The following is a 23,498-nucleotide window of genomic DNA, read 5'->3' as shown; positions in this document are numbered from 1 at the left end:
GTGGAGAAACAGGAAAATCTAGACAGTGCTGGTGGGACTGTAAATGCTGCAACCACTTTGGAGAGTGATCTGGCAGGATCTAGTGAAATTGAAAACACGTTTCCTTCAACTCAGCAATTCCACTCCTGTATGTATTTCCAGAGAAAGTCTCACAAGTGCTCAAGGGCTCACTAAGGCCTTGTTTGTGATAGTGAAAAATTAGGCACAACCTACATGTCCTTCAGCAAGAGAATGGATGAAAACTAATGCAGCCTGTCCCTACATTCATTCATATATATATATATATATATATATATATATATATATATATATATATATATCAATAATGGCTAGAAGTAAAACATCATAAGGTTGGGTGAAAAAAAGCAAAACTTTGTATATTGAAAATAAGATTAAAAAGATCATCACACATAAAGCAACACTCTGTCTTGCTTATGGATACATATATATGTAAGGTATAAAAATGGGCTGGAAGGAATCAATTTCTATGTAGGAATTTCTATTTCTATGTCAACTTTAATTGAATTGTTTAATTCTTCTTTAATAGGAAAAAGACTTGAAGCAAATATGACATATGTTAATTGTCAATCTGGAGTGGTGTGAACTTGGATATTATATAGATCCCTGTAATTTTCAGAACATTTTAATTTCTTTAGATAAAAACATAAAATGCCAAGGTAAAAGTAAGATAGCTTATGAATCAGACAGTAGAGATTGACCTTATTAATTGCCCTGGGCACCTACTATTAGGGCTCTTCACCTATCACACATATTTTTGTATTTTTCCAGCATTCATTTTATTTCTCACCAATTGCCTTTTAGAGGTCTCTGTCCTCTGCCCATTGCATCTGTTCGTCATTAGAATGAAAGGTGACAGCATGGGTGATTCATCCAGTTTTTACTTTCAGATGTAAGTAAGTACAGACCTAGACTGTGGTTTCAAAAGCACCTGACCAGACCATCCATCCTTTGAGGTGTTAACTGGGATTAAATATCTTGATGTCCACACCTCCTTGGGCTCCCTTGTATGTGGTTTTTGTCCTTTAAAGGAACAGCTGCAAATTCTAAAGTGTATAAACCATCAGGCAAAAGGAGGCTTAAGCTGATTGATTTTTCTTGTCATTAATTTTACATTATTAATAAGATAGGAAGTAAGTAACAGGGCTGGTGTTATACCTTAAGGGGAGGGGGACAGTCAGATGAAACCAGAAAGAGGAATCTAAGCAAGCTGCTGATGGGGTAGAGTGAACTGAGGCCCTTCACTTGCAGGGCAGTAATAAAAAGGTTCTTGGACAGCAAGGGGGTAGGAGAAATACCAGGTATGAAAAAGAGGAGAAAGGAAAAGAGGCTGGTCTTGGAGTACAGTAGAACAAATCCACAGAACGTTTAGCAAAAAAAAAGAAAGTCTGTAGGTACATTATTTATACCACAGACTGGGATTATTTCTGGCATCAAACTCAACCCCCCTGCCCCACCCCAGGTATGTGTGGTGGAACGTCTCACTGTTGACCAAGATATATCTGCCCCCTCCTTCAGCATCAGCTTATGTATGTAATTTATCATGATTCATGTATTCACACAGTGGATTGTGTAACCCAAGGCCCTTTAGAGAGTGAAAAAGGGTGCTATTAATAATTAATTGAGACAATAGGCACAAACTGTGGATTTCCTGGACAAACACCCCAGTCACGCTAGTGAATAGTGGTCACCCTAGTAATACACACATTTACATGTGCATTTGAAAGTAAAACTCATCAAATAAAACAAAGCATCAAAATTTTTAAAATGTATCTACCATGTGCTGGCCCTGGAGATACACCAGGTAACAAGAGAGACAAAAAACCTTGAGTAGGAGAAGATTGACAATAAACAAACAAATCATATATTATTAGGTACTAGTAGGTTTATATGGAAAGTATAAGGCAGACAAGGGAGATGAGGACAGCCAGGGTCTAGGGAGTGAAGGAAATGTAATTTTAAATAGTGTGCTCAAGGAAAGTATGGCAGACTGAATTATTGCTCACCAGTAATCTCTGCCTCTCCCTACAGGAGAATTTTTCTTCCTCATTCTTTTGAAATCAGGTTTGGCCATACAACTTAACATTGGCAATGATATGTGAACAGAAGTGACAGAGCTCTCCTGGTGACTGTCTGCTCCACCGTGCTCTTTTCCCTCTGCTATAGTCACTAAGCAATATTGAGGTAGTGGCTGCCCCAGTGGCCTGGCTTCCAGGGAAAGGGCAAGGATGATACAGATCCACTTGTAGTATGACACAGAGTGCAAGTAGTAAGAAACAATCCTTTGCTGTTTTATGAGGTTTGGGGCTTGCTTGTTAAGTAGTATACCCTAGCCCATCCTGACTAATATAGAAGGCCTCACTGAGAAGGTAACATCTGAGCAGAGAACTGAGGGTTGTATGGAAACCAACTGTGCAGATATGTGGAAAAGGCATGTTCCACAGGGAGGAACAGCAAGTGCAAAGGTTTTGAAGAGGGAACATTCTTGATACGTTCCAGGATCAGGAAAAAAGCCAGGATGCAGAGGTATCAGCATCCTGCAGCCTGTGGGGCTGGAGGTAGGACTTATTCTTGTCCATCCAGTGATCCTGTTCAATCCTCTATTCCTCCACAAAGTATGGAGTGGGGAGGCAGGAATGAGAGGCATAGGAGAGGATATGAAGAAAAGGTAGGTGAGATCTGGAGCAGGAAGATGCAGCCTAGCAGAGTGGTGCCCCACATCCTTGGACCACAAACCCTAATATACTAAAATTGGTAGCTCACCCATGTAGAGACCTTGGGAGGCCTCTGACTGCTGTCATGAAGAAGATGAGTCAGTGCATCCAAAGTGTGCCCTCCTCCCATTCACCTTGTTCTCATGCCCATGACTTTTTCTTAGAGCCTCCAACAGACAAACCAAGGCAGTAGGGTCACCCTTAGGAGTGTGCCATGCAGTGCCCTGAGAAAGGGGCAGCTTCCCCTCCAAGCAACATAGAAGACCATACAAACCACATGTTCCTTCTTTCCTTGAATCCTGATAATTCGCCATATTTTTATTGTCTTAGAGTAGATTTCTTTCAGCTGTGTACAGCCTTGAAGCCACAGATCCCCCCAATTAGCAGTTGCTGGTAAAAGAAAGTCTGGACAAATAGGCAGAGTGGGCGGCTATTGATGCTGCTGCCTGAAGGAGGCAGAGTTAAACGTCAAGCCCATTTAAAGGGAACCTGTTAAGGATGGAAGCTAAAATGTGCCGCAGAGGTCAAACCCCGCTGTGCACTTATCAGCCGCAGGAGTAGGCACAGAAGAGTCGCTGGAAGAAACCCCCATTAAATATCCGGGTTTCTGACGGCCAATGGCATTAATCTCAGAACACAGCCATTAATCTCAAATGCTCCATGCTAATTGACTGTCTCGGATTACTAAACTCAAATAACCTCTATAACTCCTCAAGATATAAAAATAGTTTTAGGTTTATAAGAATCTCAAATATCTATACGTTATCTCTTCTCTCCTTGGTAAAAAAAAAAATTTAACAAATGGATGTTCTGGTGAATAGATGACCTGGAAGCAATGCATGCAAGAGCATTGTGGCGTCAAGCCCCATCCTTCTCTCTTCTTGCAAATCCTAAAGAAATCTATTCATGATGGAAAGCATATTGAAATAAAATGGGAAATTCCACCCAATTTATATAATGCCAAAATCATTAGGACTGGGGCCCTTACTGAGAAAAAAAAAAAAAAAAGCCATCTCAAGGTCTGAGAAGGAAGGAAAGCATGGTGCAAATAGGTGCCAGCAAGAAGGGCATTCACTATGCAGGGATCAGTAGCAAAGGTGCCTCGGGGAGCTCAAGGCAAATCAATCTATTACAATTCAGTGGGATTCAGCATTCACTTCCCACTCCTTCCAGAATCCTTTGAGCCAGTGTTGCTCTCTGTGGGTGGAGGGCACTACTGGCATTTGGGGGAAGGATGATTCTTTGATATATGGGACTGTTCTGTGCACTGTAGGATGTTTACATCCTTGATCCCACTCACTAAATGCAAGTAGCACTTTCCAATCACTGACAAAATAACGTCCCCAGTCTGTCCCTAGAGTAGAGTGCCCAGTTGAGAGCCCTACAGGTCTGAGCTCTAACAACAGGTAGAATAAAGTGGGGTTTGAATATAGCTGTGAGGATGCTCCACTGAGCAGGAACTGACCAAGTTATCAGAGATCCATCTTCTGTCCATGCGTAGGTGCATCAGGAAAAGAAGTGATTGGCTTTGTATACTGGTGAAGAAACATTTAATATGTTTGGGTAAATTTAAATAATTTTTTTCATGATATAATGTTTTTTATTTGTACTATAAATGTTAATTAGAAATTCTTTAATGAAACGTTTACCTTTTTTGGAGATGGGTCAAGGGAATGGTGGGTACAAATAGCTAAGAAATAGTATGAGCCAATGTAAAAATAAGGAGTTGTTTGAAAGCCAAAACTGATCCTTGAACTATCTGAGAAATGAAATATCAGGATCCCAATGTCAAGTGTGAGCCTCACTACTAACTAGCTGTGCAACTTTTTAAACCCCTGTATCTCTCTGCCTGTTTCTCATCTGTGAAATCATTGCAGCAGGTTTCTTTACACATAAATAAAAATCAAAGCAAAACAAAACCCTTCAACTGCAACAGCAACAGGATAGAGCTGACGGAAAAGTTCATGTCTTAGAGAACAAATGGATTACTTTATATTAGAATAAAAATATTTTAAAATGATTTGGATGCCTTCCTCCCAGGATGGAGTGAGGAAGACAGCCTAGATGCCTCAGAGCCTCATTCTTGGTTGGATTTACTCCACCAGGACCATGCTTCACACCCAGTGGGAGCACAGTAAATGCTGAGTGAGTGCTGACACCTGCTTTGTGCGGCATGCATGAATGGCAGTGCATTCCCTAGTAACTGAACAGCGTACAATAACTCTTAAGAATTTTTAGATTAAATTTACCCAAACATATTAAATGTTTAAATTTAACTTAAATGTTTTAAATTTAAATAATTTACCCAAACATTTAATATGCCCAAAAGGCCACAACAGCCACATAATTAGAGAGATGGCTTTGTAGTTGGAAGTAAAGCAAATTTTAAAAGGAAATCAAAGTCTGAAATGAACTGGAGGCAGTGTTCAAAAGAACTGATGTAGTAATTAACTCAATGCATATTGTCATTACTCTTCTGGAAAGGGGAAGGAGGGTTTCTTTGAAGATGAGCTGCTGTCTGCTTGACATTTGCATGTAAAATAGAGGAGACAGGCTAGTTTTTTAGGTTCTTTCGTGGATACTGAATTTCAAAAATTAAATGAAATATAACAGTGAGACACAGATGAAAAATTTTAAATCTGCATATCAAAGTTATTGACCAGTTACTTAATAAGACACGCCCTGCTACTTGGAGTGTCACTGCTGAGCTCTCCTTCTCTCTCCCACTCTTCCCATTGACATTTCTCAGCCTCTGGCTTCCTGCCTTACCCCCCAGGACCAGATCATCTGTGGGGAAGAAGGTGGGAAGGAACACCTCATCCTGCCATGGTGGGACCCTTCCCCTTCCCCTTTCCTCTCGCCTCTCTAATGGCAGTACATTCGTTAGGTGAGTACATTTGCCAAGCCCTGGACTAAGACTGTTTGGTTTGTTTTAATGTTCAAGTAGGCCACCCAAAGAAATTTTAACAATTATTCCTCCAGAGGTTTGTTTTAATTTTTTTTTCTTGAAACAATCTCAAACTCAGAAAACTTGCAAGTACAAGTAACATTTTTTTTCATGAATTATTTGAGAGTAAGCCACCAACCTGTTGCCCACCATCCTTGATTTTCCTACAAACAAGGACATTCTCCTACAAAGCTCAACGAAACCATCAAAATCAGGAAATTAACAGTGACACATTACTACCATCTCATCCCCAGACCCCATTCATGGGGCCCAAGAATGTTCTGTAGAGCAAAAGGAGCCAGAGGAAATCATGTGCTGCATTTAGTTGTCCTGTCTCTGTAGTCTCCTTCAGTCTGGAACAACTGCTTAGCCTTTCCTTGGTTTTCATGAACTTGGCACTTCTGAAGAGTACAGGCCATTTATTTCATAGAATGTCTCTTGATTTGGTTTTGTCTGCCGCTTCCCCATATTGGTTCAGGTGATGCACCTTTGGCAGGACTATCCGAGAAGTGATGCTGGGTCTTCCCATTACACCTGGTCAGGTGGCACATGATTTTGATTTGTCCCGTTACTGATGGTGCTCATTTAGATCACTTGTGGATGGTGATATTTGCCACGCTTCTCCACTATATTTAAAGTTATTCTTTCTCCCTTTGTAACTAATAAGTATCTTATGGGGAGGTACTCTGAGGCTGTAAGTATCCCATTCCTCTTCAAACTTTCAATTATTTTATGGATTCATGGTTTTCTGTTTTAATAAATGGGTTATAATCTGTTAACTCTCATTATTTTGATGCTCAAGTTGTTCTAGATTTGGCCAAGGGATCCCTTTTGAGCCAGCCTCAGCTCCCCCTTGCTGTGCCCCCATCATTCTTCGAGCATTAGAAAATGGTGAGATGTCCAGGCTCATCTTGTACTTTCCCATCACCAGCCTGGAATCAGCCATTCTTCAAGGTGGGCTAAGTGCTTTGCATATATTATCTTAGCTAATTCTCACAACATGAGAATCATGAGCTGATAACTGGTAGTGTCTCCATTTTGCACACCAGGTGACTGAGTCTCAGAGATGTTAAGTAACTTAGTGTTGCACAACTTGAATTTGGCAGAGCAGGGATTTGAACTTGGGTCTGCTTGACTTTGGAGACTGTGTTACAGATCACTCTGCTTTAGATGATCCCCAGCTTTCCACTCTGTCTATCCACATCACCTTCCACGTTGTAGAACCTATTGACCTATATGGATAAGAAAGTTGCTATTGGAAAGTGTGCTCAGCATTCCAAGTGAGGTGGCCAGGAAGTCCTCTCCTGCAGTTTCTCTGACACAAGAACTGGAAAGAGGCCAGCCTCTGCCTCCCTCACCCTATGCCCATCCAGGAGGCTGCAGTTCAGCAATGGGCTTGTTGGGAGGAACTTAGGCAGAACTAAGCAGAAGCTCTTGGCATAGCAGCAGCAAAGGAAATTTATTTTCCTTTTTTAAAAATTTTATTTTATTTTTTAGGCTTGAGGGGCCTGGGACATAAACTAGGCTTGCTGAAATCCAGTGTAATGGAAGCCATCCCTGCCACTGAATTGTTTAAAAAGCATGGTCGCTGTTGTCTGTCCCAGGAGCCTGTCTGGCCACTCTGTGAATTCTCTCTCCTTCTGCCTCCAGGCTGGGTCTTAGGCTGCTGAAGGTACAGCCAGCTGGTAGAGGGGGATAATGACAACCAGCCATGGAGTAGTTTAGTTTCTGCTTCTTCTTGCCACATGGCCTTGTTCATTAACCCTCCTGTTTCCACAGTTTCTGATTCTGGTCCCTTCCTAATAAGAGTGCACGTAGCCTTCTCCAAAGAGGCACTCCTCACTAATTCTGCTACATGCTGATCCTTCCCTTACTCTGCATTTGCCTTTGCATCCACACTGTCCCCAGTCAATGTCATCACATCTTTGTGTATTTATGTATATCCTGTGAGTATTTTCCAGTTGTTTGATGTCTAGAAGTATGTCTCCTCTTCCTAGTTAAGGTCTAACTATCTCAGGTGAAGAACATGGTCTTCAGCATCCTCTGTTTACCTTGTAGCAACTTGTAATGAATTACATTTATATCATCACCTTTCTGTAAGTGTGTGTTGAGTCAATGAATGCTTGTCCACGTGTGGCCCTGCGTGTGTCTCACAGAACGTGTGTCCACATTTTTTTGGATACTCTAATGCTTTGGATTATACTTCTCCATTCCCTGTATTACCATAGAAGTTCTAGGCAAGAGATCATTTAGTAAAACTCCTGTTTTGTAGATGAGAAAGCCAAAGCTCAGAAAGGTGTCATATCTACCTGGTAGTAAAACTAGAGTCAAAACCCCAAATTCTGCCTCCTTTTCTAAAACTTCACCCACTGCATCATTCAACATTCTTCATCATTAGCAAGTACAAATATTTTTTATTATAACTACTTGTTGAATTAGCAAGGGTGGGGTGTGTGTGGAGTTAAAGTTAGTAATTTAATAAAGCTTATATCAGAGTGAAAAAAGGAAAATATACTTTGATTTAAAGTATGAAATTTTAAAGAATAAACCTGGTAGTTTTATAAGGAATTCTACAACTTGCAAATTAAAAAAATATACATATATATATATATATTAAAGAACAAAGATATGATATTGTAAAGAATATGTAATGCTTTTTTTTTTTTTTTTTTTTGTGGTACACGGGCCTCTCACTGTTGTGGCCTCTCCCGTTGTGGAGCACAGGCTCCGGACGCGCAAGCCCAGCGGCCAGGGCTCACAGGCCCAGCCGCTCCGCGGCACGTGGGATCTTCCCGGACCGGGGCACGAACCCGCGTCCCCTGCATCGGCAGGCGGACTCTCAACCACTGCGCCACCAGGGAAGCCCTGCAATGCTTTTTTATTAAGACTCACATAATAAGATCTAGTGTCAGAACTAATAACTATGGTGATTTCAGAGTAGTGTGTCTTAGGCTGCTCGGGCTGCCCTAACAAAGTACTGTAACCTGGGTGGCTCACACAACAGAAATGTATTTTCTCACAGTTCCAGAGGCTGAAAGTCTGAGATCAGGGTGCCACCATGGTCATGTTGTGGTTAGGACTGTCTTTCTGGCTTACAGAAGATCACTTTTTCATTGTGTCCTCACATGTTCACATGGCCTTTCCTTGGTTTTTTGCACATCTGGTGGGTAGTAGGAGACAATAAGGAGAGAGAGGGGTCTCTTCCTCTTCTTATAAGGCCTTCAGTCCTATCTGATTAGGGCCACACCCTTATGACCTCATTTAACCTTAATAACCTCCTAAAAGCCCCATCTCCAATTATAGTCACATTAAGGATTAGGCCTTCAACATATGAATTTTGGAGGGACACAGTTTGTTCTATAGCATAATGATAAGCATAAATGGTATTTTAAAACATCTTCAACAAGCTCTAATATGAAATGAAAATAACTGTGATCTGTTGGCAACAGGATCACAGGTACTGCTGCTAATAAGTTTGTTGCCTACATTCATCATGGACGGAAATTCCTAATTTCAGGTAGAGGTTAATGAAAATAAGATAAGATTTTTCCCCCATACTAGTTCACAGCCACCCTGAATTTCTATATAAGGACTCCCAGGTTAAGAACCCCTGATACATGCAAGTATCTTACTTTGAGCAAACAAGTGGCATAATCCCAGGATAGTGGGAACAGGTTCTGAAATCAGCTGATTCTGTCCATTGCCAGTTACCCAGGAATAGTGAGTGTGTTAAATTGAAAAGAAACATCATCTGCTCCTGCCTTGCTTTCTGATATTTTAAAATATGTGTTTGAGTATTGGAATGTGTTTTGTCTTGCAGACGCTAGTAACTTAAATACTGAACAAAATGATTCCTGGACCTCTGAGTACTCCTGGCTTGACCCTTCTGGGAAGGGCCCACCAGAGACAAACGCAGAGGATGCCGGACTTCGGAAATCTCTGGACACATTCTATGAAGTATTTGGCCATCCACAGCCAGCCTCTGGAAATTCACTCTCCACATCTGTCTACCAGTGCCTTTCTCAGAAAATCAATGAACTGAAGGGCAAGGAGAACCAAAAGTACACCCTCCGCAGTTTTCAAATGGCGCAGGTCATCTTCAACCGGGACGGCTGCTCCATCTTACAGAAGCATTCCAGGGACGCCCACTTTTACCCAACCAGAGAAGGAAGTGCGTCTCTGGAGGATGAAAAGCTGACCCCAGGACTTTCAAAAGAAATTATTCATTTCCTCTTGCAGCAGAACTTGAGGAAAGACCCATAACTGTTGCCTGGTGGTGAGAGCAAGCATATGGGGGGTAGCCCTGTGGCTGATACTGTTGGTGCATCACCCAGAACCCCTCAGGTGTCTTGCCAGCTCTGTGTGCCCAACCCCCAGCTAAGTGCTTTGCAGGCAAAGGCTGGCATCTGTGATCTGGTCCTGGAGCCAGTTCAGCCCAAATGGAGAGCCAGCAGTGTCTGGGGGTTTTATTGCCTCCATGGCCACCCCATCCTAAGGCTGGTGACCAACTGGTTTGCGAGTCTGAAAGTCCAGCTTCCTTGTCCCCAGGAAGGACATGCTCTGAGGCATGATTCAAGTTCCAGAGCTCTCCTCCTGATCAGGCCAAGGCTGGGGCTTCGCATGAAATCTCACTCTTGCCTGGCTCCTTCCTTCCCCTGTCCTTCTCTTACTCACTGGTGTCTCCTGGGAGCGTTTCCTTAATAAATCTCTTGCACCTGAACCCTTGACTCAGATTCTACTTCTGGAAGAAGCCGACCTAAGAGAATAGGCTTCCGTTCAATGAGGTTTTTTTCTTGTTTTTAATTTATTTATTTTATTTTTATTTATTTTTGGCTGTGTTGGGTCTTTCGTTGCTGCATGGGGTTTTTTCTCTAATTGCGGCGAGCGGGGGCTACTCTTTGTTGCGGTTCGCAGGCTTCTCATTGCGTTGTATTCTCTTGTTGTGGAGCATGGGCTCTAGGCACGCGGGCCTCAGTAGTTGTGGCACGCAGGCTCAGTAGTTGTGGCTCACGGGGTCTAGAGCGCAGGCTCAGTAGTTGTGGCGCACGGGCTTAGGTGCTCTGCGGCATGTGGGATCTTCCCGGACCAGGGCTCAAACCTGTGTCCCCTGCATTGGCGGGCGGATTCTTAACCACTGCACCACCAGGGAAGCCCTCAGTGAGTTTTTTTGAAGGGAACAAAGCCTTATGCTGAATCAAGTATAAGAATTTTACCAAATTGTAAAACTGTGGCCATGTGATTGGGAACGTATGTCCCCCAATAATACAAAGATTTAAATATGGTTCCAAAACATGCATCACATCTTAATCATACCTTTGCCTCTCCAAAACCAGAGCTTCCTGTTTTATAACATTAACTGGGTATGGAAGGAACATTTGAGCCATCTAAAATAACAGCTAAGATTCGCACATTTTTTTTAAAAAAGGCTTTTCATCTCCACCAGATTGTAAACATGAAAGGTGAGAAAAAAAAAATGTGTACCACCCACCAAAGTATGTGTAAGATCACTTATGATAAGCTAGGCTGATGGATGCAAGCTTGTCAATTTGTGGTGGAAGAGAAAAAGGAATCCTTTGCCCAAGTGGACTCCTTCCTCTCATTATTTTTGTCTTCTGCCTGCCTGCTGCCAGCACCCTCTGTCACCCTCTGAATGGCTGGCCCCTCACCCCTGTCCTTCCCTTGCTTCGCCAGGGAGCAGCTTTATTTATTTATTTATTTTTAATTTAAAAAAAAATTTATTGGAGTATAGTTGATTTACCATGTTGTGTTAGTTTCAGGTGTACAACAAAGTGAATCAGTTATACATATACATATACTCCCTCTTTTTTAGATTCTTTTCCCATACAGGCCATTACAGAGTATTGAGTAGAGTTCCCTGTGCTGTATAGTAGTTCCTTTTTAGTTATCTATTTTATATATAGTAGTGTGTATATGTCAATCCCAATTTTCTAATTTATTCCTCCCCACCCTTACCCCCTGGTAACCATAAGTTTGTTTTCTACATCTGTAACTCTATTTCTGTTTTGTAGATAAGTTCATTTGTACCCTTTTTTTATATTTTTAATTTATTTTTAATTTTTTTATGTTTGGCTGCGTTGGGTCTTCATTGCTGCACTTGGGCTTTCTCTAGTTGAGGCGAGCTGGGGCTACTCTTCGTTGCGGTGCACAGGCTTCTCATTGGGGTGGCTTCTCTTGTTGTGGAGCATGGGCTCTAGGTGCACGGGCTTCGGTAGTTGTGGCACACGGACTTAGGTGCTCTGCGGCATGTGGGATCTTCCCGGACCAGGGATCAAACCTGCGTCCCCTGCATTGGCAGGCAGATTCTTAACCACCGTGCCACCAGGGAAGTCCCCTTACCCTTTTTTTAGATTCCACACATAAGTGATATCATATGATATTTGTCCTTCTCTGTCTAACTTCACTCAGTATGACAATCTCTAGGTCCATCCACGTTGCTGCAAATGGCATTATTTCATTCTTTTTTATGGAGCGCAGCTTTAAATAGCCTGAGCAGGCCTGTGCTGGCAGGTTCTCTGCTTCTCAGCTGTGTCCTGAATGTTCGTTTGAGATTTGGTTGGTAGAAGGACATCTCCTTGCACTGAGCTCCCTGAAATTGTAATCAGAAGCCTCGCACTAATCGCTGCGCTAATCCCTCTCTCGAAGGTCCTTCGAACAAATTGTACTGACAGAAAGGGCTCTATCACTTGACTGGGGAACAGTGAGAGAAGCTGGAAATACTGAAAAATTAGATTTTGAGAAACTCTGGATGAAATTTAATTGGCATAAGGCTCTGTAAGGTTTCCAGAAAGCAGATTATGCAAATAGATCAGCCTACATGTGTATGTTAAGAATGAGGGCACCCTCTCAGGCCAGGTCTCTTAGGGACTCTTGACTGGAGAGAGAAGCCCTTTTAAAAGTCAGGAATTACATAGTAAGGCTTCCAGCTTTGGGATGATTAGAGGTAGGAAGAATATCCACCTCGAAGGGCAGGCCCCACTGGAAGGAGACCTAACAGAAAGGAAAGAGGAAATGAACATGTCCTTGAGAAAACAAGACTCCAGATCTTCCTCTGACAAGCAATCATCTGCATTTTCTCCAATTCAATTGCCCCCCCCAATAATTTTGAAACCAGGGAGACTTATAATTGAAAATCTACAGGTTGAATTTTGAAGTTGCTAGTTTTATTGTTTATTGATGTGTAGCAAATCCATAGATGCCCTTGAATGCTGTAGTCTTTAGCATTATTCTGTCACCAAAATATTGGACTTTAGTTTCCATGGCTACCAACAGAAGGAAACTAGATTATTTTCTACTGTTTTTGAAGGACAAAAGATACAAGCTATTTGAATTTCCATGCTGGGAAGCAGCAGCTTCTGTTTGGCAGTGAGATTTTAATATCAGCGAATTTGTAAACTTTATTAATATCAGTGCTGTGGCTGTTCAGAAAAAAGGTAAACTCTGAAAGCAGAGTATTTAGAAGTCTAAAAACCAGAATCACCTTAAGGTAAAAAAAGACTGTGGTGTGTGTTTACTTGTTTCTGAGTAAGTGCTTGTGACAGGTCAGTACAAAATATTTGATTCCCTGCAATCTCGCTCCTTAATTTGATCTTCATGCAGTTAGGATGGCATTTTCCATTTATCACTGTTTACCTTTAATGAAGACTAAGAGATAAGGATATTAAGGCTCTGGCCTCTGGCATCATTGTCTAATTCTGCCCTACAGATCACTTCACTGACATCATCCTCTGAACGTTCTATCTAAGATATCATCTGTGACCCATTTCAGAGATGTATGGGAGGATGGATTTGCTTGCAGGAACCTCAGAATTCTAAGGAAGAGAACTGCTACCAGTGTTTTAAGTCTGTGTAACTGTTATTCACTTCATTAATCTGTTTCTTTGCATGACCTATATATGTAATAGATTTTATTACCGGTAATTAGCACAAAACAATACAGTGATACTTTTAAAACTTTTAAAAACTTACTTTTTAAACTTTTTATTGGTTACAATCACACAGAAAAGTGTTTATAAGTGAACATCTTGAAGATTTTTGCAAACTGAACCCACCTGTTAACCAGCGTCCCGCTCAGGCAGCAGACACTATCAGCTAGCCCAGGCTGAGTGGAGATTTTCAAAGAACTGATCAGAATGGTTTGCTCAGATCAACGTTTCTCAAACCACTGGTTGTACACAAAAGAACTTTAGGTGCTAGATGGACAATGTTTATTTTCATTGTTATCTATTCATTTATAACTATAAAATATTATAACTACTATGTCTGATCTATGCTTTTACAGATATTACATAGGATGCACCTAATGTAAGTATGTAAAATTTTAAAATGAATTGAAGTAGTGAAAAATTAACTTAATAATAGTGTAGGTAACATTTAGATATATCAATAATTATGAAAGGTGGTATACTGGAAAATGATTAAAATTTGGAATACAATGGGGTAATCTATGGTAACTTCTGTGTTCTAGTCTCTATTCTACCATCTCTCTCCTGGAATACTACAAGGAAGTTCCATCAGGTCAAGACACATCCACCTTTTCCATTCTCTTTACCCTGCAGCCATAGTGCAAATCATTTTATTTTATTTTTTAGCCATACCACATGGCTTGTGGGATCTTATTTCCCTGACCAGGGATGGAACCTGGGCACCCCCACCCCAGCAGTGGAAGGGTGGAGTCCTAACCACTAGACCACCAGGGAATTCCCAGTGCAAATCCTTTTAAAAAGCAAAATATGCATCAATAGCTAGCAAATTAAAGAGAAGGAGCTAGCCTTGTCAAATGTGAAAATGTTTCTAACTCTACAGTGATTAAAGCAGCTAGAAAAGAAAGATAGATGAAGAATAATAGTTCAGCCCATAAATAGATATAAATGTAGATGGAAACTGAATATATGATGAAGGTAGCATTTCAAATCCATGAGGAAAAGTGGATTTTTTAGCAAATGGTCTTAGCACATTTGGCTCCCCACCCTGGGGGAGGAAAGGAAAAAAGGTTAGATTCTTCACCTCACTCCTGATATCAAAATGAATTCCAGATGGATTAAAGATTTCAAAATTTAAAAATAAAATCATAAAAATGTTAGAATAAAAAATGAGTGTATACATATACATATATGGAAAGAGCTATCTAGATATCTTGGAATAGAGAAGATCTTTCTAAGAATGGCACAAAACCTGAAAATCCTAAAGGAAAAATGTGATAAATTTGACTTTTTAGAAATATTAAAATTCTGCAGGCAAAAAATATTTAAGGTCATAAACAAGATCAAAATGAGGAAAAATACTGGGAACACATGTAATAAAGAGACTTTTTTAATAAACAGAATTGTTACAAATTATTAGAAATAAACCAAATGAAAAACCTGACAAAGGATATGAACTGATAGTTAAGAAAAAAGTATATATAAATGGCTAATAAGCATAACAACCGTACTCAAACACGAAGAACTGCAATTTATGAGGTTAAATTTTAATTTATTTAAATAAGATACCCTTAGTTGTTTTGGGTTTCTCTGTTTTTGTTTCTTGATTTTTGTATTTTGGAGGTGGTAAAAAATTGGAAGGACTCTAGTTCTGGCAAGAGTACAGAGAGACAAGTGCTCTGATTGACTATCAAGGGGAAAGTAAAGTGGCAAAGCTTTTCTCAGGGCAATTTGGCAACTTCTATCAAAATGATGAAAGTCTACTTTCTTTGACCCAACAGCAGGGAACCAGACCTGGAAGGTCTCCTGCTGTCATGGAGTTTACCCTCTAGTGGGTGACGGAACAGGCAAGGTAACTTCAAATAGTGAGAGGTGCTTTGGGGCAATAAAAGGGATGTAGTAGTGCCTGGGGTGGGTGCTTAGACTGGGTGGTCTGAGAAGGACTCTGAAGAAGTGCCATTTGAACTAAGAGCTGCAAGATTCCCCAGAGCCAGCCACACAGAGGCTGGAGCATCCAGGCAGAGGGAATGGCATGTGCGAAATCAGTGTGAAACAGCCTGGTATGAGCTCTGAGTGCCCAGATGGAAGAAGGTCCCTGGGGCTAGAGCACAGTCTGCAGAGGGCAGAGTGGTAGATGAGTTTCGTAAGCAGGGGGAGGCCTTTTAAGCCCAGATGAGGGAGTAGAATTTTATTCTAAAGACAGTGGGACTTGAAGATTTTAAGCAAAATTAAGATAAGTTGCCATATTCATGGAAGTTTTTAAAATTAATTTATTTATTTGGCTGCATTGGGTCTTGGTTGCAGCATGTGGCATCCTTCCGTTGTGGCGCACGGGCTCTTCGTTGCGGTGCACAAGCTTCTCTAGTTGCAGCTCACGGGCTTCTCTCTAGTTGTGGCATGCAGGCACCAGAGCACACAGTCTCAGTAGTTGTGGCACGTGGGCTTAGTTGTCCCTCGGCATGTGGGATCTTAGTTCCCTAACCAGGGATCGAACCTGCATCCCCTGCACTGGAAGGCAGATTCTTAACCACTGGACCACCAGGGAAGTCCCCATGGGAATTTAGTCTGTGTTAAGGGCAACATTTCAAAACGCTGGTAAATGTTGAATCACCTAAGTATTCTATAAATGGTGAGATCTCCACCTCACAATATACACAAAAATAAAGTCCAGATGATTAAAGATCTAAGTGCAAAAAAAAAAAAAACCTCTATAGAATTGCAGATGACAATAAAGATAAGTTTTTTAATAATCTTTGCATGAGAAAGCACTTCCTAAAACAGATAGCAATGCAAAACAATGAAAGACTGACAGTTATGACTACATAAAAGTAAAAAACTTTGAAAGATATCATAAATATGTGATAATGGTATTATGGTTTTGTAAAAAAAATAGAGATGTATACTGGAAGATTTAGGGTAAATGTCTTAATGTCTATAATTTTCTATTAAATAAAAAAAATTATAATACTTAAAATACTTTATCAGAAACAAGATAATGAAACAAATATGACAAAATATTATCAGTTACCACATCTAGGTAATGAGTATACGGAGATTCACTAGTCTTTCTACTTTTCTATGTATGAAATCTTAATAATAGAAAAAAAAAGTTTATTTAAAAAAGAAGGAAAGAAAGGTTGAAAGACAAGAGACAGACTTGAGAAAAAATTTGCTCAGATATTAACAAACAAGAGTTTAATGTTGTAATATATGAAGAGTTTCTGTAAATAAATGCTAAAATGGCAAATGAATAGAAAGATGAACTAAGAGTATGAACAGCTACTTCACAGAAGAAATGCAAATTGTTAGTAAATATTGTGGGCAAAAAGCATTGCCTGGCATTTCAGTGAACAATGACTGTTGCAGCCATCACGCCCTCAGCCAAGGCAGCTGCCCTGATGGTGCACCCTGAGGGGAACTCAGTACAGAGAAAAACTAGATGCTGGCCCTTCATAGTTAAGGTGCATATCAAAGGAATAATTTCAATGAGCCCAGACTCTTGCATCTTCCCATACTAAAGCACTAAAATCATTACCTTGAAATGTCTGGTTTTGGGGATTAGCAGTAATCTTTTGATGTTCAACTACATGTTTTGTTTTGTGTTTTTCAGCAAAAACTCCTATATATCCTGGCTCCTCCCTTAGCTCTTTGGAACAGTTCCCCAGAGCTATCTGGGAGGCTGCCTTCCCAGGCTATAGTCCTCAGTAAGTTCCCTGAATAAAACATAACTCGCAACTGTTAGGTTGTGCATTTTTTTCTCAGGGGACAGTATGAATAGCCGCTTGATGTAAGTTATCACAGAAGTGCAGTTTTTAGGGACTTCCCTGGTGGCACAGTGGTTAAGAATCCACCTGCCAATGCAGGGGACACAGGTTCCATCCCTGGTCTGGGAAGATCCCACATTCCACAGAGCAACTAAGACTGTGAGCCACAACTACTGAGCCTGAGCTCTAGAGCCTGTGCACCAGAACTACTGAAGCCCATGCAGGGCAACTACTGAAGCCCGCGCGCCTAGAGCTCACGCTCCACAACAAGAGAAGCCACTGCAATGAGAAGCCCACACCTGCAACAAAGAGTAGTCCCTGCTCGCTGCAACTAGAGAAAGCCTGTGCACAGCAATGAAGACGCAATGCAGCCAAGAAAAAAGAAATGCAGTTTTTGGGCTTCCCTGGTGGCGCAGTGGTTGAGAGTCTGCTTGCCGATGCAGGGGACACGGGTTCGTGCCCCGGTCTGGGAAGATCCCACATGCCATGGAGCGGCTAGGCCCGTGAGCCATGGCCGCTGAGCCTGTGCGTCTGGAGCCTGTGCTCCGCAATGGGAGAGGCCACAGCAGTGAGCAAAAAAAAAAAAAAAAAAAAAGAAATGCAGTTTTTAAAAAGTGTTGCCATTTTAGAATATATATGATTGGTAAGAAATTGAAAAGATCAATCCCGTGAAGTGTTAACAAAGGTGTGGGGACATGGCAATCCAAAATGAAAGCATGTATTACCTTTGCAATGAAATAGATAACTGAAAAATTAAAAATATAGACCCAACCTTGCCACTTGCCTTCCATGCTTCTCGCTGCCCTTGGTCTAGCAGTTGGTCCTGCCCATCCCAGGGCTTCACCCTTACTCTCTTTGCTGCAGCCACAGTGGCTTCTCAGTTGCTCAACATGCCATCTCCTTAACCAACAGGTTTTGGGTAGGGCTGTGGATGCCTTAATAAGTGTCAACCATCATTTCAAACACCCCTGTTACTGGCCCAATTTTACAGATGGGGAAACAGAGGCACAGAGAACTAATAGGTAGTGGAGGTGGTGTCAGAGCCCATACCTAACCCCAAGCTATCCTCTGCTCCCTGCTCCAGAATGCTGACCTTCCTCCCACCCCAGGGTCACCCACAGTGTGCCTTCCTCAGAGAAGCCTTCTGGGACAGCTCCCTCCCACCTTCCCTTATGGGAGGGGCTACCTTCCATAGGTGATGGATACAGCACAGAGCATCACCTTCATAACTTGATTACACCAAACAAATGTAACGATGTGGTACATGGTTTAAGTCTCTTCCCACCTCTCCATCTCCCACCCCCACCAAAGGAACATGAGCTGTATCTTGTTCACCCATGCCTAGCACGTCCAGGCTGGCAAACAGCGATACTTATTTATATTTATAAAATAAAATGTAGGAAATGTCTGTATTGTTTAGAGATGTGTACTAAAGGATTCAGCGGTAAAACATTTTGATGGTTGTAATTTACTTTAAAATACTTCAGTGGAAGCAAGATGAAGCAGATACGATCAATTTCATTCACATGTTGGTTTGTGTACATCCAAGTAAATGACAAGCCAGTTTGCTTTTGTCTGCATTTTTACTCAAAACATTTTTTTATTCCTTTCCTCTCTCTATTCCCATTCTCCCAGGTTACTTTGCAGTGGCTGACTCTCTCAGACTCTACTTTCTTTTCCAGGGGAAAACCACTTTCCCTATCTGTCAGAGAGCACAATCTCTATGAGCAAGTTTACATTCAGAGAAAGCCCATGTTTTTTGTTTTTTGTTTTTAATTTTTACTTTATACTGGAGTATAGTTGACTTACCATCCACAATATATTTTTTAAAATGTATACAACTTAATAGAAAATTAAACAAACAACCCAATTAAAAAATGGAGAGAAGATCTGAATAGACATTTTTCCAAAGAAGACATACAAATGGCCAACAGGTACAGGAAAAGGTGCTCAACATCACTAATCATCAGGGAAATGCAAATCAAAACTACAATAAAATATCATCTCACACCTGTAAGAATGGCTATTATCAAAAAGACAAGAAATAACAAGTGTTGGCAAGGACGTGGAAAAAAGGGAACACTTATGTACTGCCAGAGGGAATGCAAATTAGTGCAGCCACCATGGAAAACAGTGAGGAGGTTCCTCAAAAAATTAAAACTAGAACTACTATATAACCCAGCAGTTCTACGTCTTGGTATCCATCCAAAGGAAACAAAATCCCTATCTTGAAAATATATCTATAACCCAGTGTTCAATGCAGCACCACCCACAAAGCCAAGACATGGAAACAACAAGAGTTCATCAAGAGATGAATGGGTTTTTTAAAATGTGGCATATATACAGTCAAATATTAGTCATAAAAAGAAGGAAATCCTGCCATTTGTGACAACATGGATGGATCTTGAGGGCATCACACTAAGTGAAGTCAGGCAGAGAAAGACAAATACCAATACTGTATGATCTCACTTATATGTGAAATCCAAAAAAAAAAACAAACCCAGAAGTGAGACCAGAGCCATAGATAGAGAACATATTGATGATTGCCAGAGGCAGTGGGTGAAATGGGTGAAGGTAGTCAAAAGCTACAAATTTCCAATTACAAAATAAGTCATGGGGATGTAACATACAACATGGTGAGCAGAGTTAATACTACTGTATTACATACTTGAAAGTTGCTGAGAGATCCTTTTTTTTTTTTTTTTAACCAGTCATCTTTTATTGTTAATTTTCCATTAGGACATGAGAGGATTCAGGGCTGCCAGGCAAAGGTCATGGTCAGGAATGTAGAGTGTGCCCTCTTCAGTGGTAGTCATTTGGCTACTCATGTTTATGGAAGATTTATTTTCTTTTTACCTTATTCCTTCATCTGCAGCATATTCCTCTGTCATCTCATTTTGTCTAATTTACTGTGTTTGTGGTCTCCCTTCTGCAGGCTGCAGGGTCATAGTTCCTCTTGCTTCTGGTCTCTGCCCCCAGTGGGTGAGATTGGTCCAAGGGCTTATGTAGGCTTCCTGGTGGGAGGGATTGGTGCCTGTGCTCTGGTGGGTGGAGCTGGGTCTTGTCCCTCTGGTGCGCAGGGCCGTGTCAAGGGGTGTGTTTTGAGGTGTCCGTGAGCTTAGTACAACTTTAGGCTGATGGGTGATGGGTGGGGCTGTGTTCTTGTCTTGCTGGTTGTTTGGCATGAGGCGTCCTGCGCTGGAGCTTGCAGGCTGTTGGGTGGAGCTGGGTCTTGGTGCCGAGATGGGGACCTCCGGGAGAGCTCACGCCAATTAATATTCCCTGGGGCCAGGAATTCTCTGGTGGTCCAGCGGCCAGGACTGGCGCTCCCACCACAGGGGCTCAGATTTGACCCCCAGCTGGGGAACCAAGACCCCAAAATCTGGGATTGTAGTTCCATGAGCAGAGATCGAACTCAGGCCCTAGCCAGTGAAAGTGTGGAGTCCTAACCGTGGGACCGCCAGGGAACTCACATGTTTAATTTCCTTGTAAGAATGGCAGTAGTTGAAAAGCACGTAAGCTGCCAGCACCATAGAAAGCCCAGCAACACTCCCCTTCTTCACGTTAAAATACTGTGGTAATACTGGTAATAACCTCTTTGAAATGCTCCAGCAATGTATTTAGGGATGAAATCCTGCATTAGTATCCAGTGTGGCAGCTCCCCTAATTTGACATCCAGGAACTTCTCCTTCAGTGGTACGACTGATGCCATCTTGGAGTCCTGGCTGTCTGCTCCAATATGAACTCTTCCGTGTTGAGCAAGGTTTGAGGCATAACTAAAGGCCTTCCCACATTCTTCATCTTCATAGAGTTTCTCACCACTATGAATTCTCTGATGCAGAAAGAGATGAACATTTTCCAGATATAAAAGTTTTTCTATCGCTGATTATTTTATAACTTGAATACAAATCTGTACTCCAGCTTCTTGTTTCTTCCCTCACAACCATCCAGGGTTCTTTCCCTGGCTCCAATAAAACAATTGTGTCTGGCTTATAAATGGAATGGCCCACTGAGACCAAGTTACTATAGTTCTCCATCATCACATCCCAGTACAACTTCTTCTGAACAGGGTCGAGAAATTCCCACTCATGCTGACAGAACTCTATGGCCACATCCCTGAATGTTATTGGTCCATGGGCCATGATTTTAGACCTTCCAGAGCTGATCAGTTCTCATGGTTCATTTACCAGAAAAACACAGTGTTCAGAAAACCCAAACTGTCCCTTGTGGGCTTGGGCTACCTCTGCACAGTCGTTTCTGTGGCGACCTATGCCAGTTTCTTGCTTGGGTGGAGAAAGTCCATGTTAAGGAGACCCAAATGACAGCCCCTTTGGGATAAATGATTCTCTCAGGAAATAGGCTTGTGGACCAGACTCAAGCCTGCTTACCTGCTTGCAACCCACTGGCCTTATTCTCTCATTGCTTTTTTCTTAAATACCTGAAAGCTGTGCATTGGAGAAAGTGGTTTTAACAGCAGCTGAAGCAAGAATTCTACAAATCCACCCAAGTGAATCCTTTCCAACTGCTGTCTCTCTGGGTAGTGCATTCACAGAAGACACAAGACTCAGGACCCCTCTGTCACTGTTATTTTTTCCTCGGCCTCCTTCAGCATTTGCAGCTTAATGTCAGATGCCTTAAGCACACTTTATTATTTTATGAGAATATAGTTCATGTGTATTCGAGCTGTGAAAGCGTTCTGGTTACCTTTGCCAGATACCCCTGGGATCCTGATTAATGCTTGCCCCACTGACTCTCTAGAAGGTGTGTGGCCCATTTGGATATAAGGTGTGGAATTCTCAGATGCTCTGGTTCAAGAACTCCTGGCAGCAAGGATGCAGTGCCTAACCCTCCTGTGATTTTTCACATTCTCTCCCCACTGTCTTGTATCCTCAGCCTTCTCCCATTTCCTCTCACTTTTCCATCATGTATTTCCAGGTTTCCTTTATCTTAAAAAAAAGAATTACACACACACACACACACACACACACCCATACACACACACACACACACACACACACACACAGCAAAAAAAAAACCCTTCATTTAATGATGTTAGCTCTGTCCAGCTCCTCTTCTTCCCTTTGCTTCCATCTTCTGGACCAAGGAAATAGCTAAGACACAGGTTGCTGGAATTTGGAAACAGAGAAGACCCTGAGATGGCTCTGCTGCTGTTCACCCCCAAGCATGTCACTTAACCTCTCTGGGCCTGAATTTACTTATCTGCAAATTGTGGATAATAGGTGATTGTTATGTCTCAAAGTCTTTATGAGGCTCTCATAAGTTAATGAATATTCAACATATGTTAATATAAAACATGCCTGAAAGCCCTTTGTAAATTATAGAGCACAGTGAAATTGTGAATTTGTAAGAATGGCAGTAATGTTCTGTGCTCACTAGTTCATCATCCCTTTCTAATCTGGCCTCTACCCTACTGCTGCTCAGTTGAAGCCCCTTTCAGCCATGACTGTGACTAGCACCCTCCCCCCTTGAAAGTAAGGCCATTTTTAATCACCCCCTCAAATCCCAGCGGAGGCTTTAATGTCCCATAGTAAGGAGTGGTTAGATAGATTATGGCATATCCACATTATGGACCACTATGCAGCTGTAAAAGAATGAGGAAGTTCTTTTTATTCTGATGTAGAAAGATCTCCAAACTCTATTATTAACTGGAAAACAAAAGCAAGGAGAAAAAGAGTCTATGCAGTAAATTACCATTTGTGTGGGGGAAATGGAGGCAAAAGAGAATTGTTTGTGGATGCGTAAAATATCTTTGGAGACATGCAGAAGAAACGTAACTCTTGCTGCCTCTGTGAAGAAGAGCTGGGGAGCTGGGGAATCTATATCCAAAAGTACATCTATTAGCTTTGTAACAAACAGAAGACTGGTCCCCAAAGATGTCCATGACCTAATCCCTGAAACCTGGGAATATGTTACCTTATGTGGCAAAAAGGACTTTGCAGATATGATTGGTATGATGCAGTTAAGGATCTTGAAATGAAAAGGTCATCCTGGATTGTCCAGGTAGACCTGATATCATCACAAGTGCCCTTATATAGGGGAGGCAGGAGTTTGAGAGTCAGAGAAGGAGATGTGATGATGGAAGAAGAGGTCAAAG

General features: G+C 41.6%; 1 protein-coding gene across 8 annotated transcripts in view; it reads left to right on the top strand.

Moving 5' to 3' along the window:
* Window positions 1-16,667, top strand: part of SHLD1 (shieldin complex subunit 1) — a 97,578-nt gene extending 80,911 nt beyond the window's left edge. For 5 of the 8 annotated variants that reach the window (XM_060284578.1, XM_060284577.1, XM_030872596.2 and 2 more), the window contains one exon: window positions 9,500-16,667. In XM_060284578.1, coding sequence (XP_060140561.1) covers window positions 9,500-9,942 — 443 coding nt within the window. In that variant the 3' untranslated portion in view covers window positions 9,943-16,667. The remainder of the gene's footprint in view (window positions 1-9,499) is intronic. The other 3 variants (XR_004042838.3, XM_030872602.2, XM_060284579.1) reach the window with 3 other exon arrangements.
* The last annotated feature ends 6,831 nt before the right edge of the window (window positions 16,668-23,498 follow it).

The sequence above is a fragment of the Globicephala melas genome, chromosome 15 (genome assembly GCF_963455315.2).
Source record: "Globicephala melas chromosome 15, mGloMel1.2, whole genome shotgun sequence".
Classification (NCBI taxonomy): domain Eukaryota; kingdom Metazoa; phylum Chordata; class Mammalia; order Artiodactyla; family Delphinidae; genus Globicephala; species Globicephala melas.
This window is presented reverse-complemented; position numbering and strand designations above follow the sequence as displayed.